The sequence below is a fragment of the Notolabrus celidotus genome, chromosome 18 (assembly GCF_009762535.1).
Source record: "Notolabrus celidotus isolate fNotCel1 chromosome 18, fNotCel1.pri, whole genome shotgun sequence".
NCBI classification, from domain to species: domain Eukaryota; kingdom Metazoa; phylum Chordata; class Actinopteri; order Labriformes; family Labridae; genus Notolabrus; species Notolabrus celidotus.
The window spans coordinates 16,261,276-16,281,012 of NC_048289.1; the positions used below are offsets into that span (position 1 = coordinate 16,261,276).

The 19,737-nt window shown below is 39.0% G+C and overlaps 1 protein-coding gene across 1 annotated transcript in view; it reads right to left on the reverse strand.

Moving 5' to 3' along the window:
* Positions 1 to 2,506: 2,506 nt before the first annotated feature.
* Positions 2,507 to 19,737, reverse strand: part of ngfrb (nerve growth factor receptor b) — a 38,651-nt gene continuing 21,420 nt past the window's right edge. Inside the window, exons 4-6 of the mRNA XM_034707899.1 lie at positions 11,307 to 11,559; positions 8,449 to 8,609; positions 2,507 to 6,843 (exon numbers count right to left, since the gene is read on the reverse strand). Of these exons, the coding sequence (XP_034563790.1) occupies positions 6,500 to 6,843; positions 8,449 to 8,609; positions 11,307 to 11,559 (758 nt within the window). The 3' untranslated portion in view covers positions 2,507 to 6,499. The remainder of the gene's footprint in view (positions 6,844 to 8,448; positions 8,610 to 11,306; positions 11,560 to 19,737) is intronic.

The window sequence follows — 19,737 nt, forward strand, 5'->3', positions numbered from 1 at the left end:
TAAAGCTGAGCCCTGAGGACAACCCCACCCCTTCAACATGAAACTTAAACTCAACCGGTCAACCAGACTCAACAGGGCCTATCCTCTTTCACCACCACATGTCACTCCTGCACACATGGCTCCCTCCACACATCAAACATTCCTTGCTAACGACTCACTGGAGGTTAGCCACAGTTAGCTGGAAAATGTGTTTTCCATTTGAAACACGGTTCATTTAGAAACCGATCCTGGGTACTGGGACTGGGTCAGAACCTGCTGATGACATTTCTGATCTGAGTACTTAGAAGCAGGTCAGGTTGGACTGAGTCAAGCAGAGGTCAAGGATTGATGCTAACCCACTTAGTTTTATTCAATTTAATTAGACTATAAGTATAGTGAAGTACGAAGTTTGTCTTTTTCATTACAGAGTAATTTCATAGTGTAGACTTGTCACCAATGAAGACATCATTCTCTGGTCAACCCTGTTTTTGATTGTTATGTAACATTTACGGTGATTAATAAAGTTAAGTTAAAATATGTAGACATCAGGGGAAATGTTAATATTTATGAATACAAATATAATTTAATCCATAGGGTGTGCTAATCCATGACAATTTCTTCACCCTTGTAACAACATCACCAAGTTAAACTCAAAGTGACATAAAAAATATGAACGCAGTGGGGACCCTTCTGCTAGCATGTGTCATTTCATGCACCATTACCTTGCCATATCACTCAGCAGTCGGTCTAATTGCGCTGACAGGCTGTTGGTATCTATTATTATAGTATTGTGTTGCTGTTGCTGCACCGACCACACGCAAAGCTGTAATTCATGCAGTCAGTTTGATGAAGCTAAAAAGGATCTAGTCAGCCCTACCTCACCCCCTTTTCTATCCTCTCTTCCTCTCCAGTCCCTCTGTGTGCTGCAGCTGAGCCTCTCAGTAACCAGTCTGTCTCATTTGGCTTAGATTACATGTCAGAAAGACTTAAGTTGCTCTTGAGGAAAATGGCCAGGCCTTTTCCATCCTGAGGGTGTGCTGTGTCAAGACCAGACCATACTGTGATCTGGTTACAGCATTAATATGTATGTAGCGCCTAAGTACAGCTTTAAATAAATTAACATGCAATAAATAATTAAATTACTACACATGTTTAACACATTGTTATCAACCAATCAAATAGTGTGTCTTTAATTGCTTTTATTACTTGTCTTTTATTTCTTATTTAATTTTATCTGGATGTGTCACATTCACATCATAATAGATTAAGCTAGCTGGTTAAATCAGGTTCATCTTTGAAGCATATTTTATTATTAAAGATGTTTGTCAAAGAGAAAGATATAGCCCCTCAAAGAAGTAGACCGATTTTCTAGATATTCATTTGAGCTGCCAGGAGCTGGCTAAAATTTCTAACACTTCTTGTTCTCTTTTATTCTGAGGTCACAATAAAGCTTAGCTGGTTAGCTAGCTGGACTAGTAGCATTAGTAGCATTCTTAAACTCTTTAAAAACAAGAGGTCACTTCAATATGTTATTGCACTTTGTTCATTAAAAGCTGACGCTTCTTGTTGAGTCGTCCAGGACTATGTTGGTATTGTTGCTCTAGCTAACAAGAGCTAACTGGCTAAAATGTGGTTGTTGAGCTTGGAGCAATGGATGCTGCAAGAATGTTATTAGCTTAAAAAAGCCCTTGACCATCTTGAATGGCAAATGCAAAGCTGGGGACAACCTTATTGCACGTCACACATGTCCAACCAATACTCAGAAAGGAATTACAGCACATCTAGTAGCTACTCTGTTCATGATTTCACCTCTTCTTGGTGACAATGTGTCAAAAAAAGGGTGGACTAGGTCCTTTAAAAAACAACAACAACGTTGCTTTCTGATAGCATTGGTAGACAACATGGAAGATATTTTGTAACATTACTCTCAATTTAGGAGAGCACAGAATTTTTGATTGGTGGTAAATTAATCCTGTACTGGGCGTCGCACTCATGACTCTTCAGTGACGACATTCTCTGACCAATCAGTGGCCGGCAGTCCGTCGGCGTCACCTTTTACTGTAGTGTCGGCTCAGCTCACTTGGAACCAGAGCAGGTACGAAAAACTCGTATCTGACACGAGGTACCGCACCCATGAAAAACGCAACACAAACTGAGTAGAGTCGTGTCAAGTCGAGTAGAGTAAGGCTAAGACAGGCTGGTGGAAAAGGGCCATTAGTCTCACTATACGTTATCCCTTACTAAGAGGGCAGTGTCTGATGACAGCACCAATGTTATGTAAAAAATCACAGTTTTCATTTCAGAAGAAATAGTTTGATTAGTTTCACAAATAACATGTTGCTACTTGTCTATATTTTCTCAAATTATTATTTCAGAATGTCTCATTTTAATTTGTACCATTAAAAATGTAATGCTGCCACAATGCTGGACTGTAGGTTTGTGAAGGTTGTGTTAATGTTTATGCTGATGTAAGGACATGCACTTAAATGTTTGTGTGTGCATTGTAGGATACAATACATAAGTTGAGTGGGTTTGACATTTTATTATTTATTCATCTGCTTATCTGATGTTGGAATTTTGAAAATTCACATTCAGTATAGAACAGTATAGTATACAAGTAACATTCAGTAATTCTCATATCTGTACAATTCAGTCCTGGTCCACTGTCAGTCACTATGAGTTACATAACCAGGGCTTCTATAAAACCGTAGCCTCTAAAGACAATCATTTTTCCTCCCACCCTCAAACCCCTATCTGCAAGATTACTTTATTACACAAGTGCAATATCATGACATGTTCACCTTCAACTGGGTTTACTGTACAAGCAATTCAATTTCAGTTCACTGCTACTCAATTAAATCTCTCATTTTAATCAAAATAAACAAATACTGTCCTAGGAAAGAGCCTCCATCTTCCTTCTTAATTATGTACGGGGGGACAAACTCTGAGAGTAATTTAGCTATATTGCATTGAACACATGGCTCTAAAAAATTTCCAGACAATTGGGAGCATGGGTCTCTCTCAAATTGTTACTCAACATGCAGCATTTTACTTTTGTTCAGGAATCTGGGGAAATAATTCATTTTATGCCTTGGTTTATTTACTGTACATGATCATACATCAGTATGATAGTGACTTATAACCAGAAGAATACCCATATGCTATTTAAAAAAAAATAATTAAAATGTATTTGTGGTTTATCATTCACAGCATTATTTTGACATTTGGGGATTTTTAACTTAAAGTAACACAAAAAAATAAGATTTTATGTCTGGCTTTGGCTGTAAGCAGGATGACTGTTTGGGTTGAGAGCAAAGGGGTAGGTATCATTGGCCATAATGTAATCCCAGAACTCATTGGATTTTATCAATCTATATTAACAGTTATCTGCATGAGAGGTTAAACTAGCAATCTACTGTAAAACTTGGCTGTTAACAATGACCAGCACAAAATAGGAAGTGGCCAAAAGTCCTTTATCCCTAACTACTAGAAGCCCCAAAGAGCTGGCCCTTGTTCCAGGAGCCATTATATTATTAGATGACAGCCAAATGGCTCTGAGATTGCATTCATACCACCCTCTTAATTGTCTAATAAAATAAGTCAGTTTGCTATCTAAGTACAAAGACTGAGAATGGGAAAAACAGCAAGCATGGCTCTGTCCAGAAGTTAACAGAATACGTCAAACAGCATGAATAGAGTTGAACAAAACACCTCAACTTTACATTATTTTTCTTCTGTTTCAAACAAACATTATCAACCAAATCAAATCAGTGTTTATCAGAGCAAACTGTTGCTGGGAGGCTGTTTTTGTTGCTTCAGGACAGATCTTGGCTGGCTCTTCCTTCCCGTTTCCAGTCCTGTTAAGTTAAGCTAGCTAGCCACTGGCTGTAGACTTATACATGAGAGTGATATTGCTATTGCAATCTTACTTTGCAAAATAAGCCAATAACTGTATTCCCAAAGTGCAAAATATTGCAAAATCCTGACTTATGGTCCAGGGCACTCAAATCATTGGCTTCCATTACATTATTCTGAATTTCTGACTGAGTTTGATGGCAGGCAATGTTTTTCCAAATGGACAATTGAAGCTTTTAAGTTGTGATTTATCCGTTCATTGCACCATTTACATCACAAAGGCAGCTCACTTCCTTTTTGCCCTTCTTATCCTTTTTCAAAGACAGCATTGATACTGAAACAGTTTCTCATTCAAACAGATACACAGTTACTGACAGTAAAGCCCTCTGGGCCTTCACTCAAATAACACTAGAAAATACCTATTATTTTTGCAAGTCAACAACAAAAATGTTAAAATATTTCATAAAAAAGCTAGAAACAATGTACATCAGCGGACACCTGAAATAGTTCCCAGGCACTTGTGATGCAAAACAGACATACGTAATTACACATTTAAGTGCTACAATTCAGAACAATAAAAAGAGGTGTAATACCATTCACTGTTATTATTTGGATATTTAAATATAAAGACCCTTAAAAACCAGAATACCTTCATTTAAAGTAGCACTGCAGCATGACGCTCAGTGTGCTATTTGTTGGTAACAATGCACAGTCTGTACTAAAGAACAACCAGCAAATATGCTTTTGTTGGAAAGTGTAACATACTACTCGCTCCTTCAAATATTTCCTCCAAAATAAACAAGACTAAACACATAGCAGTTAAAGGCCCTCAGCTAGCAGCTGGAATGCTTCCATAAAGACCCAAAAATGATGGCAGCAAAAAATTCTTCAAAATCAATCATTTCCATGAATAAATGCTGTACAAGGTGCCAAACAAGCTGATTAATGCAAATGCAGATTTGGGGGTTTTATGTTTAAGTAATCCTAAACCTTTTCCCATTGTCTTGATTCATCCCACATCCGTTGACTTATGTCTCCACTGACTTGCCTTTTATCCAGAGGTCATTGTTGCAAACAATAAAGAAACATGACACCCTTTTTTCTTTTTCTCTTCCCCTGGCTCTGTCCCCCTCTTCTTCACCTGTTTGAAGGATTGTCAGTCGCAAGAATCACTGCTTTCACAGAAAAGGTATCTCCTCTTGGAAAAATGTTAAAATGGGTTGGATAACTGGCATTGTAACAGAATCATTTAAGATTACCCTGAGAAATTAAGCAAAAAGAAACCTGATTTTTCTTTTGCATTTTGATTCCACTGTATGTGCATGTTGTTATGTATTTCTACATGCAACTCCATCTATAGCACATTTTGCAAATCATATGGATATTAGGCATTATTTCTAAAGACACTGAAGTACCTTATATGGCTAATTAGTAACTAGACTACACAGTATATGGTCCCCTTGTGAGAGTTTTCTATACAGTATATGTCAGGATCTGACGTTTTAGGTGATTTACACAATGAATGAGAATGTAAATGTATACATGATGTCAGGTGTTTGTACAGTGCATGCATGGACGGTTACATACTATTTGCCTATGTGTGTATGTACAGAATGTTTTAGTTCATGTGTGCCTATGTACAAACACTTCACACAGTCGTTACTGGATGTCATGAGTCCTTTCCTTTTCTGGGTCAGACTGAAGGGGTCTGTGTGGGGGCTCCTGTGTTATGCAGATAGGCCACATAGAGTCTCATGTTCCCTCAGTCTGTGAATGTCCAGCCTTCAGTTTTTACAGCACTTGTCAGGAAAAAGAAGCTGCAGATATCACTCAAGCAAAGCCAAACTTGACATTTATTCCACATGTGCTCCAGCTCAAAGTCCTCAACCTCACACAAGCTTTCAAAATAAGGGTAAAAAGCTGGACTTGGGCTTTTGTTTGTGCTGAAGGATAACATCTGAAACCAGTCCAAGCATCCTTCCTCTGGTTGTCATCTTTGCAAAGATCCAGATACACTGTGGTATGCAGGCCTTGTCGGGTAGCAGTAACAGACATGAGTCATTTGACAAGTTCAATTTAAAAATGTCTTAACATGGCATTTAAATGATGTCACTTGACAGACATGGTCTTGAGACATTAAGTCCTCTTTGGTAGCGTAGATTTGTAAAGCAACCTTAAGAGAAACAATACTGGCATACGAGTGCTACAAAAGAAGGAAACACTGACTATGTATAAGAATGAAGAAGAAAGTTTTAGGAGATGAAACTGAGGGAATAAAGAGCTGGACATCCACCATGTTTTCAGCACAAAGCTCATTGCTGCTCCTTAGTTTGAAAAGTCTGAAAACAGTGAGCTTGAGGCTAAATGTTTGTAAGGTCAGGTAGACATCCAGGGTTTAGTTAGTAATAAGTATGTACTATTTCCTCCTACATGGGCCAGCCTTTATTTCATGTGAAAATAAAATGATTATAAGAAGATCCTGATGGCTAAGTGTTGGTCTTGGCTTCATATCCGAACATGAAATAATTTATCTGAATTTGTGACATGTGATCCTCTTTGTGCCTGCTGGCTTTATGACAGCAAAGCTGAAAGTGGTTGTAGCATGAATTGTATGGATTAAGATAGGTTGTTGAAGGCTGCTATGCTTAAGGTTCTGGTGTTTATATCACACCACAGAAGTGGCTGTTGGCTTTGCAGCACTTGGACTGAGAACTAGGCTCTGAGCGATGTCGTCACGATTGATCTTGCGCAGTGCCTTGCACAGTGCGTCGATGCTGGCGGAGTCCTTGCCTGCCCAGTCGGACAAGAGGGCGCGGACAGGATGCTCCTCCTGCCTGAAGGTGGCAATTCGCTCCTCCTCGTATCCCAGGAGGCCTGCCAGGTTGCACCAGTCGCTATCATCCATGTGGTTGCAGTCGTTGCCTTCGCTGCCGCTGAACAGCAGCTTCTCAACTTTCTCTCTGGTGTGGAGAGGAAGGAGTAAACATGGCTCCTCGTCCATGGTGACAGCTGCAAAGGCAAGAATACAAAAGAAGACATTTTACCATTTAATCATTTTAATTATGGCATTTAATTTGAAGTATATTAAGCTTGATGTGATGTTGAAATAAAAGTAAATCATCAATCATAAAAGTTAGTGGAACTTGTTTTAATTTTGCCACAAATTAATGACAGGGTTAAGAAAAATTCTGAGAAATCCCAAGAAAAGCTATGTTTACACCTTCTTCTTATAATCAGACTAATAATCACACAATAAAAATTTGTCATAAAGGTAAATACATGATATAGAAAGCAAAAAAAAATTGTTGAGAGCATAGAATGTATAAAATATGGACGTAGTATCCGTGACGTCACCCATCTGTTCCTGAACGCTGTTTTGAAGCCAATCGACGGTGGCAGCCATATTGGAACTGCGGAACTCAACCAGGCAAAGTGTGACGTAAAGGGGCGGAGTTTGAGCCTCCGAGCCAACAGCTATGTGTTCCTGTCCGGGAGTCAAGTCAGTCATGTCCTTATTTGGGCAAAAACTCGTAATCATAATATCTTCTAAACCGTCACGTTCGAAAAATATTCACCCCCCGTACAGTGTGTGCCGATAGAGAAATTAGCTACTGTAGGCAAGCCGTTTTTTGAACCAGGCTGTAAATGTGTTTATTAATGCTGCAAAGATTGTCTTTTTTGAATTGGTGTGTATGTGGTTTCCGGTGTTTCTGCAGCCAGCCTCAAGCAGATTCTCGATGAATTGCAGTTTATAACACTTCCGCATGGGCTTCATAGTTTGAGACCGGAGGTTGCCGCTTGGTTGAGAGGAGAGGAAACAAAAACATCAACTGACTAATGTGAAAAAAAAAAAAACTCTGAAAATAAACGCATCAAAAACAACAAAGGTACTCCAGACCTACAGGGGGAGCAAAATCAAACTCTTTTTTGGAAAGTTGTTCTACAGAAAAATATTTCAATGGGGTGATTTTTGGAGCCAGGAGGAAAAACACCAGCCTTTTTAATCCATTATAAAATCTGTCTGAGGAGTGATAAAGCAAAGACTGTTTAGTCCTACAACAACTACAACCTGCAACTTTAAGAAACTGTTCATAACAACAGAAAGAAAAGGTAAATACCACACATTTCTCATCCAAACAACTCTTTGTTTGCTTCCTCTCTATTATCTGGTGGTTTTAAAAGTCCTTAAGTCTCTTAAACTGGTTAGTCAGGGCAGGACTGGAACCTGCCAGGAGCACGTGCTGCCAAAAAAAACAAACACTGATGCTCTGTCAGTGTCGTAATCCTTGTTAGCTGATTTGCTACAGTATGTTTGAAAGGTCACACTCAAGGTGGAGCTGAAAAAAGCCAGGAGTCGGCTTATTCCTGAGGGAGAATTCTTTTCTGTTTGACTGACGTGGTTGGACAGTTTAGCCTGTGTGTACAATCACAGAAACCCAAATTTCAGGTTTGCAATCCAACAGACTTGACTGTGGTCTAAAAGGAAGTCATTAAAAGCGGATAAACACAGACTGTTGTGATGACACATGCTTATGCCCAATTTAATTACAGTAGCTTGATGGATTAATTTGTATTTCTTAGCATTAAGGGTGTGTTCAGGTATTTGTGTGCTACCTGTGTGTGCCTGAGTTTGCGCCTGCTGCTCCTGCAGACTCTGGCTGTCCACTGAAATGCCGCTGTCACTGTGCAGCTTCTCTCCTTCAGGTGATGGTGTCTGGTTCTGGTTGGTGGTGCAGTTATTTGCTCCTTGTTTGTTCTGCTTGCAGCTGTTCCACCTAAAGAGAACGAGTCAGAGGACAGAGAAAGAGGACAAAAGTCAATTTAGAGAAATCACAAATGCTGTTTGCATGTGCATGAATGCATCTGTATGAACTATACCTTTGTTGTTTTAACACAACAATTTATAGAGTTTAGAGCAAATAATAGCATTCATTTCAAATTGTAAAATGACAAATGTACATCCAAGAGAGAAAGCTCAGTTGAACTCATAGAAAAGACTTTGTAACTCAGGAGTAACCATTGGGCAAACAAGTCAGCACAGGATGAAGATTCAGAAGATTCATGGGATTATCATGAATCATTTTTAGGGCATGTGTTCTTTTTTTGCCCTAGCAGCACTTATTTCTAACACAAAACTAATGCAATTCATATTTTTCATGCTCAGCATCTTCAGTGTCGCTGCATCCACAACCCTGCTCATGAATGTCACTTCTCCCTTAGTGACCAATCAAGAAGTTCTCGTACCAACGTAAACAACAGTGGCAATGGAGAAACTATTGGACTCTTTCTTTTCGAGGGTACAATTTTCAGGTCTATAGCTGCTGGTAATGCCACAACACAAATCTGTCTCATTGTTTTACATAGCCATTGTGAAATCTCTCTAAATAAAAGCAATCACTGAGCATACTGAGCAATTGAAAACGGAAGTGGAAGTGCCATAGAACAACTTTCGTTAGCTCACAACAGTGAGCGCCAAAAAGAAGTGCAATCGAGATCGAGGGTGCTGCTAGCGAAAAACAGCAATAATTGAAACATGCCCTTAATCTTTTTTTTTTGTTTTGTTTAAACAAATGTTTTATCGATTTTCAAATTTTAAAGGGTATTTACGGAATGTATCAAAACTTACAGAAAACACATAACACCCCCCACCCCCATATGTTGGCAGATTATTACCCATATAAAACACAAAGAAAAAGTAAAAATAAATGAATAAGAGTAATGCTTAAATTGTACATTTTCAGAAAATTCTAGATAAACCCCTAAAATAAATAAAATGACATTGAAAATAATCATAAAAATAAAATGACAATAAAAGTACATAAAAAACTAAAATGTCACATGCTCTTAATCTAATGTATTATCTTGCCCTATACTCATCCTGTACTGTCAAATGAAAAACGCAATATTTTTCGTCAAGAGTAATATAATCAGTGGTTTCTGACGGCAGGCATGATATAATATTAACCCTCCGGTGTGGGTAGGCCTTATGTAAACTCTGTCTATATATATTGTGAATGCATGAAAACACGACATGTAAAGAGTTTTGATGACACACTTTAACACCCAAAGACAATCAGTTCTTAAATGTAACATAGTCTTGAACCCAGCCTGGTCGCTGAAACCAAACAAAAACGTGACAAAGCAAAGCTGCCATGAAAGGTCAGGCGGCTACTTTTAACATCAAACTCATGAGGCAAAATCTTCCTGATGCCTTTAAAGTTTTTTAGTTAAGATTTAATACATTTTTCTAAAAGGAAGGAAAATGTACATCCGGGAAACTGGAATTATGTTTATTAAGGCAAGGCAGCTTTATTTGTATAGTGAATTTCATACACGAGGGCAACTCAATGTGTTTTACATTAAAACATTAAAAGCATTGGTAACATTCAGTCAAGCATAAAAGAGCACAAAATTAGAAATATATTAAAAGTACATTAAAATTTGCATTTAAAGTGAGTTAAAATAAGCTAAGATATGAAGGCAGTGGCAAATAAAAAAGTCTTTGATTTAAAAGAGGTGAGAGTTGGAGCGGACCTACAGCTTTCAGGGAGTTTGTTCCAGATATGTGGTGCATAATGACTAAACGCTGCTTCACCATGTTTCGTTCTGACTCTTGGGACTGAAAGCAGACCAGTACCTGATGACCTCAGAGGTTGAGATGGTTCATACAGTAGCGGCAGATCAGCAATGTATTTTTGTCCTAAACCATTCAGTGCTTTATAAACCATGAGCAGGATTTTAAAGTCTATCCTCTGACAGTTAGGAAGCCAGTGTAGAGATCTAAGAACTGGAGTGATGTGATCTACTTTTTTGGTCCTTGTTAGGACTCGAGCAGCAGCATTCTGTATGAGCTGCAGTCATCTTATGGACTACGGCACAAAAAAACTAAAGACAAACTTGAGCATGTGCTTTATCTTACATTCATGGATCAGTTAAAACATTCATAAAGTGCTCTAGTGTTGACTTTAAAGACCATTAGCCAGGTGATTCGATCAATAAAACATGTTTATACAAAGTGGGGTAGTAATGTTATCTTCAGAAATATCTTTAGATATTAATACTTGAATGAGCACAGTGACTTTACACCGTGGTGAGTTAGCTCAAAGTAAAGGAAGAAGTTGCAGCTAAATGTGCTGGAGTGTTGAAAACTTGCACTGCATACAACATAGTTAGATAAACATATTGTGCATCTAAAATGTAACACCCCGGCGGGCTTTCTGTGTTGGCATTGAGAGAGCAGCATGGGTTTAAAGGATTGGAGATATAAGGTAACAGACCATATGGGGCCCACCAGACAGCAGTGTGCTCCAAGCAAAGCAGCAGCTGATTTCATTAAATATGTAACTGCGGAAATTCAACATTTAAGATTGGATTGTGTTTTCAAAATGCATTTTTTATGAGCATTACATTTTTTTCTCCCCCTCAGCTGAGAGCAGACAAAACAGAAAAGTTCACCTCTTTCTTGTTCTTACCTCTTAAAGATGATGAAGGCCACAAGGCCGACCACTACTGCTGCCAGGATGGAGCAGTAGATGGGGATGAGCTTGTCATTCAGACCCTGATAGAGCCGCTCCTGGGAGTCACCATTGGTGGTTGTGGTGGTGGTAGAGCTCTCAGTAGAGAGTCCATCCGGTGGAGGTCCATCTGAGGTTCCGTCAAAGACGTCATAGGGAGTCATGGGGGAACCATTGTAAGGTATGGAGGGGAAAACTGAAGGGTAGGTAACTGTGGAGGACAGAAGATAAATTCTACATGAGCTTTGTGAGTGTGACAAAGCAACATTCAATAACTAGCATTTATACTTGCATTAAATATGTTAGAGGGTCATTAATAAATGGTCACATGCAGAAGATGCAGACTATAACCATGACACTGACATATTTGGCATTTAAGTTTATACAGGGAACTTGTGAAATAATATCAGCATACTGGCACTCCAGCAATCACAAGGCGTTTTTCCACCGCAGGAACTTTACCCCGGAACTAGGGAGTTTACCCCTGAACTACGGATGTTTCGACTGGAGGAACCAGGGTCTAAATTTAGTTCAGGGGTAGATAATCTCCCCCCTGAAAAGCCCCTGCTTGGGGAGTAGTACTTTTCAAAGGTCCTGGGACTTTCAGTTGAAGGTAACTGTGTTTGTGGAGTTTACACAGTTCTTGAAACACAGAGGGAGTTCCTGGGAATGAATACTAGTTTAGTTTTTTATTAAGATTTCAAAATATTATTTAATATAATTTTTTTCCTCCATACGTCACTGGCCTGATTTGCACTATCTACCCGGGACTTCAGCCCGCGGTCGAAACGCAGACAACAATGGGGGCACAGGAACCTTTTAGTTCTGGGGAAAGTAGTTTTGGGGGCTAAAAGACCCCGGAACTCTTGGTCGAAATGCACCTAAAGTGTAACATTTTCATTCATGTTTCAGGCCATCTAGGCATAATCCGTCTTTTTTTTTTTTTTTTACCATGTTTTTGGTCTCAACCAACTCCTCAAGGAAATATGTGGCTCTCAATTGTAAAGGTCATTCCTCATCCAAGCTTAAGACAAAGGGCATGAAGCTTTTTGAGCTGAATGCTAACTTATTGCTCCCAAATTTTTGACTAAATAGTATCGACTATCAGGTCGACTTACAAGCAATATAGGTGCCAGTGTTCAGTAAAGGAGAATGTGGAGTTCATAAGATAATGTTTCGGTTTAGTTGAATATATTTTTAAAGCTGATAACATTATAGGAGGGAAATTGTGCTTCTCTAACCAAACAACCAAACCAGACGCTGTACAGTCAAAGATGCTTCCAGCCAGCTATTATATATTTTTAGAAAACGGTATCTGAGATCTAAATATGGCCACAAATGTAAAACAAACACAGATAATCCAATATATGCTTCTATACACTGTAGCCAGGGTACCCATAAATGTTTTTCATCCTGCAAACACACACAACAAGCACAACCACACACATTACATCCCACATCACTTGGCCATCTCTTCTCCTCCCCAGGGATCCATTAACAGGGGTAAGAGCAAGTTTGTCCGCTTTCTTCGACCATTATGTTTGTTCCTCACCGCGGATGTGGAAGCCATCTTTGCCTGTCACTTACTTAAAGTTACTCACATCATCAACAGGAAATCATCCTGTCAGCTTCAGGGCTCTGAATACCTCAGAAGACCCACTGAGTGGAAGGCTGACATTTTTTCAACAGTGAGGTGAAAACATTTTTAATGAGAGCTTATGTGGATGGATGTTTGCAGCTGCTGCTGGGTATTTAGCTGAAGGAAGCAATCATTCTTCGTCCTTAACCTGAAATACCATTCCTGTTTTGACCTGAAGCTGGTGTCATATTGTGTGGACAGTGTTGCAAACTTTCAAGCGACAACAAGCATATATGAAAATAAATATATTTTAGTCATTCCTTTTATATGGTGGTCCTGAATATTTAATTAACTCAAAGTTTGCTGATATTCAAAGAGACTTTACATGATTTCTGGGGAAATACAGGAATAGCTCATAAATTGAGTTAAGTAGTTCCTCTGTGGAGGTCCCACACTATTTGGTTATTATTTAATTATATGGCTGTACTCTTCATATTTTAGCCTGTATTAATAACTTTACTGGTAATGGGTGATTTAGTCAGTTCAACATCCAAAGCGAAGCACCCAGGATCCTGTTCATAAACTTTAAAGCTGTAGCTCCGTCTAATTTTAATCTTTCCAGTTTCAGAAAGGGGTTACACTTAGCTAGCTTTGTTCTTTCCTCATAAACCAAATGAAGCCTCTTTCAGCTCAGTTGAACAAACCAGATGCTCCTATTAAGTTACCTTCAGGTGGTTTTACCTCTCTCAGTAGAGCACAGCTTAATTACAAGGGGCTAGCTTACGCAATAAAGTCTTCACACCTTTAAACCTTCTACCTCTTGCACTGTCTTTTGTTGGCAGTTTTGAAGTTGTAGTTAGGTTAATTCAGAGGGAAACTCCACCAATTTTAAACTGTAAAGTCTTATTCCAGGTGCTAGCAAACACAGCTGCATATGTTAAAACAAGTTTTGAGGATGAAGAGGAGCTGTGCTAGGTTTACAAAATTGCCTGAAGTGATGTTACTCGAGTAAATGTTGATAAGGAGTGAAGACATATGAAGATTCAAAGCTCTTGGGGGTGGTGACTTATAAAGAGGTGAGCTTATCTACATCTTAAGCCTGCCTTATTCCTGCTGGAAGCTAGCAGCTAGAGGCTACACTAGCTGCTACTAGCTTAACACTCTCTGACTGTACTTCAGTTGAGATGCACTTAAGTTAATGTTGAGACAAAAACTTTGGTTCCAGATTAACTGTAGCCTTCTCTTCATTCCTGCTTGAAGAGCTTCTTCAGGTTACAACAGCTTCTGCAAGCAAAACGCCCTGACTTAGCTTTAGGTTGTCTTTTTTTTGAAAGTTATTTTTTGGGGGACAGTTTTATTTGACTGAGCAGCTGAAGAGAGACAGGAAGTAGAGAGCACACATGCAGCAAAGGGTCAAGGCCAGAAGTTGAACTAGGCCTCTGAACACGGTAGGCTATACAGTTTTTAACTGCTACACCAAACCAGCTCTCCAGCTTTAGCTTGTTAGTTAACAGTGGCCAGGGTTACATGATGTTTTTTAATTCTGAATTAATTATTCCGAATTAAATCATTCGGAATTAAAGTATTCTCCTTTGCGTTTACATGAAAATAGTAATTCCGAATTGAGGTTTACATGGAAAACACATTGATTCATCTTTATTCAATTCTGCTTAAGGTCTGGGGGTTGGGAAGGGTTCTGATTGGACAGTGGCAGGCGTGAGGTAGTTACGTCTACCGGAAGAAAACAGACTCCAGTTCCTACTTCTTTTATTTTCGGTTACAACATGGAAGACCACACAATAAGTACAACTTTCGCTTTGATTTTGATTATAGTTTTGAATAAGCAGCTCAACACAAACATACTGCTTCACTTTCATCAGCTGAGGAGTATAGTAAATAGTCTTGGCTCGAGTCCAACGCTTGCTTCGGGTGGCCAGTGTGGAATATGTGCGTCATCGCGACAGGACAAGGGAACGAGCATGCGCAGAACGACCGGAATTAATTCAAAGCGGAATGAACGTATACATGATTGAGGAATTATTGAATTCAGATTTAAAATCAGCATAAATCAACCACTTACTTTGGATTTAAGTTTAATTTGGGATGGTCATTTTCATTCAGAATTAGGTGTTTACAAGGTCATTTTTAATCTTTAAAGAGGATTTAATTTTTATTCTGAATTAAAGAGGACTTTAAAGTCTCATGTAAACGTAGCCAATGTAGGTAATGTTGATGCAACATTTGGAGGGAGAAATTAACTTTGGTTAGGAAAGTATAGCCTGCTCCCCATTCCTACCAAGGGCTAGTAGGCTCAGGCTAAATCAGCCACTGTTAGCATCATACTGTTTGGCAAAATTTTTACTGGTTAAGTTTAATGAGGGAGGTGCCAGGTGCCTGGTGTTAACAAAGACAAAAAACATTCTTCTTTCACCAATTTAATGTATTTTACTAAAAACATTTGTGGAAAATAGAGCGCAAGGCTAAATGAGAACACTGAAACAATAAAAATATCGGACTTTTACCCAAAATGATCAAACAGGCCTTTGATGATCAAATTTTTTCCCATCCTCTTCACTATTCACCATCAAACCCCATCATCACCACTAAGGCTTGTCTGTGTTTCCCTAACTGACTGTTTTACCCCCTATCAAGACCCACACTCTTGAAACCAGACACCATTCATTGACAGATATCCTCTTTGTCCAGCACAAAAGCCCCCTCCCCATCCCTTCATCCTTCAGTCCTCTTTCCATCCATTTTACTGCTGGCTACACTTTTGCCTAACCCTATCAGGCATTTCCTTCCCTGTCCATCAATGATAGGTTTCCCTGCCTCTCATTCGTCTTTCCTTCAGACCCCTGCATTAAGAAGTAACACAACATCATTGTGCAACCTGCTTGGTTTTATTTTTAATTCTCTTAGCTCATTAGCCATCCATTTCACCCATCCATCCTTCTCTGCACTCTCTCCGTCTCTGCATCATTACTCTCCCTGAATGATTAACAGTTAAAACAGGGCCCTAAGTGCATTTACTGAACTACTCGCTCAACCTCTCATATTAGACAGTCTGGCCTCAGAGGGGGAGTGACCTTCTCCTGCTGAGCTCAGCTTGTTTCCACTAAACACTGAGCTCAGTGGTTATTGGACCACTGCTCTGAGTCAGAGTTGTCATATTGAGATGTTTTAATGATCCTCTCAGCAACCATTCCCTTCTGCTATATTTTTAAGTCTTGTACAATCGTACATTGTTGAATTTCTATGAAAATGTAAGTTATCTTCTTTCATGTACAACATATTACTGAATAAATGATTGTGAAAAAAATCCAATATAAGTATAATTTACGTTGTTATGAATTTGGACAATTCAAATTATTTTCGAATTGACAAAAATCAAATAGTTAATGCGACTATCACTTCATCTTACAGTTATTGTTTCATTAATTGTATCAGGCCTGGCTGTAATACAGTACAACTGGCATGTAGTGGCTGTAGCCTATCTGAAGGCTGTTTGCAAACTAATTTATAACAAAAGAAGAAGAAAATACTAATGCCAGGTACCCAAGCAGCAACCTCCAGTCTCAAACTTTGAAGCCCATGCAAAAGTGTTATAAACTGCAGTTCATCAAGAATCCGCTGGAGGCTGGCTGCAGAAACACCGGAAACCACATACACACCAATTCAAAAAAGACAATCTTTGCAGCATTAATAAACATGTTTACAGCCTGGTTCCAAAAACGGCTTGGCCCTACGAAGCTAATTTCTCTATCAGCACACACTGTACGGGGGGTGAGTTTTTGCCCAAATAAGGACATGACTGACTTGACTCCCGAACGGGAACACATAGCTGTTGGCTAGGAGGCTCAAACTCCGCCTCTTTACGTCACACTATGCCTGGTTGAGTTCCGCATTTCCAATATGACTACCGCCGTCGATTGGCTTCAAAACAGCGCTCAGGAACAGATAGGTGGTGTCAGTATGCTGGTAATGCTAAACAGAAGGGGTTCTGTGAGAATCAGAACAGAAAACTACAGAGACTTTTTCTGCTGTCAAAAGGAATAAACAAAATTGAGGTCAAGTTCAAACTTCGCAACCTTTGTAACAGTTCAGAAATATTCACACTAAAAATGTGCTAGCTCAAAGTTCTGTTTACACAGATTAAATTGAACTAATTCACAATCAGTTCCTTATTATTATAAATTATCAACTAATTACATGGTCCAATCAAAAACTAGATCCCGTTCATTGTATTTAGGCTGCACCAAAATTCTTTCCAGAGCATCCTATGCTTTAGACCCCTGCCCTCAATTTTTGATCTTTCAGAAACTAAATGAGTCACTGTATTCTACTATAGAGTCGTAAATAGATGTTAAGATTAAAAGCCAAGAAAATCCCAGTTAAACATAAGAAAAATATGCAGCTTTGAAAACTCAAAAAGACACATATAACTTTATTTTGTTGGCTGAATATTTGGCTAAAGGTTCCAAAATCCAAACACACGAGAGAAAATCTGCTTTGTAAAAGACTATGTGGGTCAGATGGTTTTAACATCCCCTAAATAAAAAAGGCTATGGGTAAAGAAACAATGCTAACGGTCATAATGTGGTTAGATCTTTTCATTATATGATCATATGCGCTGAAAGATTTGTAGCTGTCAAAATTACAGGTTATGCCAACTGTGACTCCTGCCAGCAAATACTTTTTCAATTAATGTTGATCATTATTCTGTTGTTAGTAAAACAACTGGAATTTTCCCCCCTGGCTTTGCCTCTTAATGTTTAACCTCTGACTGGAAGTCTGGGCACATGTGTACTTGTAGACATCATGAGTAATTATACAGAGGGAACCTGTTGCCCTGTGTACTTACAGTGTGAGTGTGAGTGATTTCTGTCCAAAGTTTGTGTGGAATAGCAGCCACACCTGAGTTAAACTCCTCATTCCAACCTGCTGCAAACAGACGCGCACAAACAGGTGTTGCAACTGTTCTGACATCGTTTAACTTTAAAGGCTGGCTTTTAAACCAAAAGAAGAGGAGGGGCTTCCGACACAAGAAGTTGTTGTTTTTTATTACATGTCATTATGAGACAATGCTGCCAAGACCTGCTAAATAAAAATCTGAATGGCTTCTCCAATGACAGACATGCTGTCACAAGTGAAGGGATTAACAAGGGATACTGGAGAATGCTGTTACCCCTGTTATTAATCCGTTTTTGACATTTGTGATTTCTGCGAATTCACAATCTCTTCTTCATTTTAACACTTTTCGCCTTAAAGCCCCTTTTGGTGGCTTCTCTCCTACCTCACATGACCCATCTCATTTTTCGGCTCTCATGCTCCACACTGAACACACCCCTGAACAACACTGTATGCATGGTTGTCAATTTATACAGGGTGCAGGTGTGTGCAAGCCTGCGCCTGTGTGTGTATGTATGAGAGAGAGAGAGAGGGAGAGAGAGAGAGAGAGAGAGAGAGAGGGAGAGAGAGAGAGAGAGAGAGAGAGAGAGAGAGAGAGAGAGAGAGAGAGAGAGAGAGAGAGAGAGAGACAGAAAGACAGAGAGACAGAGAGACAGAGAGACAGAGAGAGAGAGAGAGAGAGAGAGAGAGACAGAGAGACAGAGAGAGAGAGTGACTGTTTTGCGGCAGAATGTGATCAGCACTCGTAGAGGTCAACCAGAGAAACCCGAGAGTGCAGAGGAGTAACTCCATCGCATTTATCGACCCGGCAACATTCTCAGCATCTGTCAGGAGTTCTCCATCTCTCTTTTTCCTGCAGCTCTCTGTTCCTCTCCTTATGCATCTCCCTCATTGCTGTTCATTTTTTTTTATCTAATGTGCAGCCATTTTGTGAAATTTCTGGTACCAAAATTTGGAACTATAATGTCTATATAACTGGTTTATAAATAATTCATAATGCTTGTTTTGGGTTGCCAGATTGTGAAAAACTATTTGCTTTCTGTTTAGTAATAATGCAGTTTAATGCATGTTATTAAAATTAGGAATGATGATTTATGCCGTTTGTTATGAATAAAAGTCAGTTTGTAAAATGTGATCATAAAGGGCCCAATAAATCAAAGAGTTTTTTTTTAAATAATCCAGCAACCTCAAATTGTTTTCATTAACATCTTAGAACTGACCTATAAAAGTTGATGATCTATTCCACGTTATAAGGCTATTGGTTTTCACTCATAAGCTTTCAAACTTTGTTCATACTATATTTACAAACTAGTGCACTTTTTTCTCATTCTCTTATAAATAAGAATGATAATAAAATACACACCTGCATCAATCACCATAATCTAAATACTAATATTAGCTTGCTAGTTTAAACCAAAGTGGATATTGGTTCAATAAGCAGAATAATAGTTAGAAAACATAAAAAGGGCAGCTTCATAATTTGCTTTTCTACTTGAAAGTTTTATGGCATCTGCATGTTTACAAAACTAGGAAGAATAAAACTAATTCCAGGAACGTTTGTGCCCATAAGAGGCCATAAAACGTATTACTCTTGCCAATCTAAAACATCAGATTTGACCAAGCGGCAGCCTCCGGTCTAAAAAGATGAGTCCAATGCAGAAGTGCTAAAAACTGCAGTTCATCGAGGAGCCGCTTGAGGCCGGCTCCGGAATTACCAGAAACCACATACACACCAATTCAAAAAAGAAGATCTTTACAGCAGAAATAAACATGTTTACAGCCTGGTACAAAAGACTAATGTAGTCTCAATAGCTCATTTCTCGATCGGCACACACTGAACGGGGGGTGAATTTTTTTTCTAAAGCGGCAATTTTGAAGATATTGAGATTACGAGTCTTC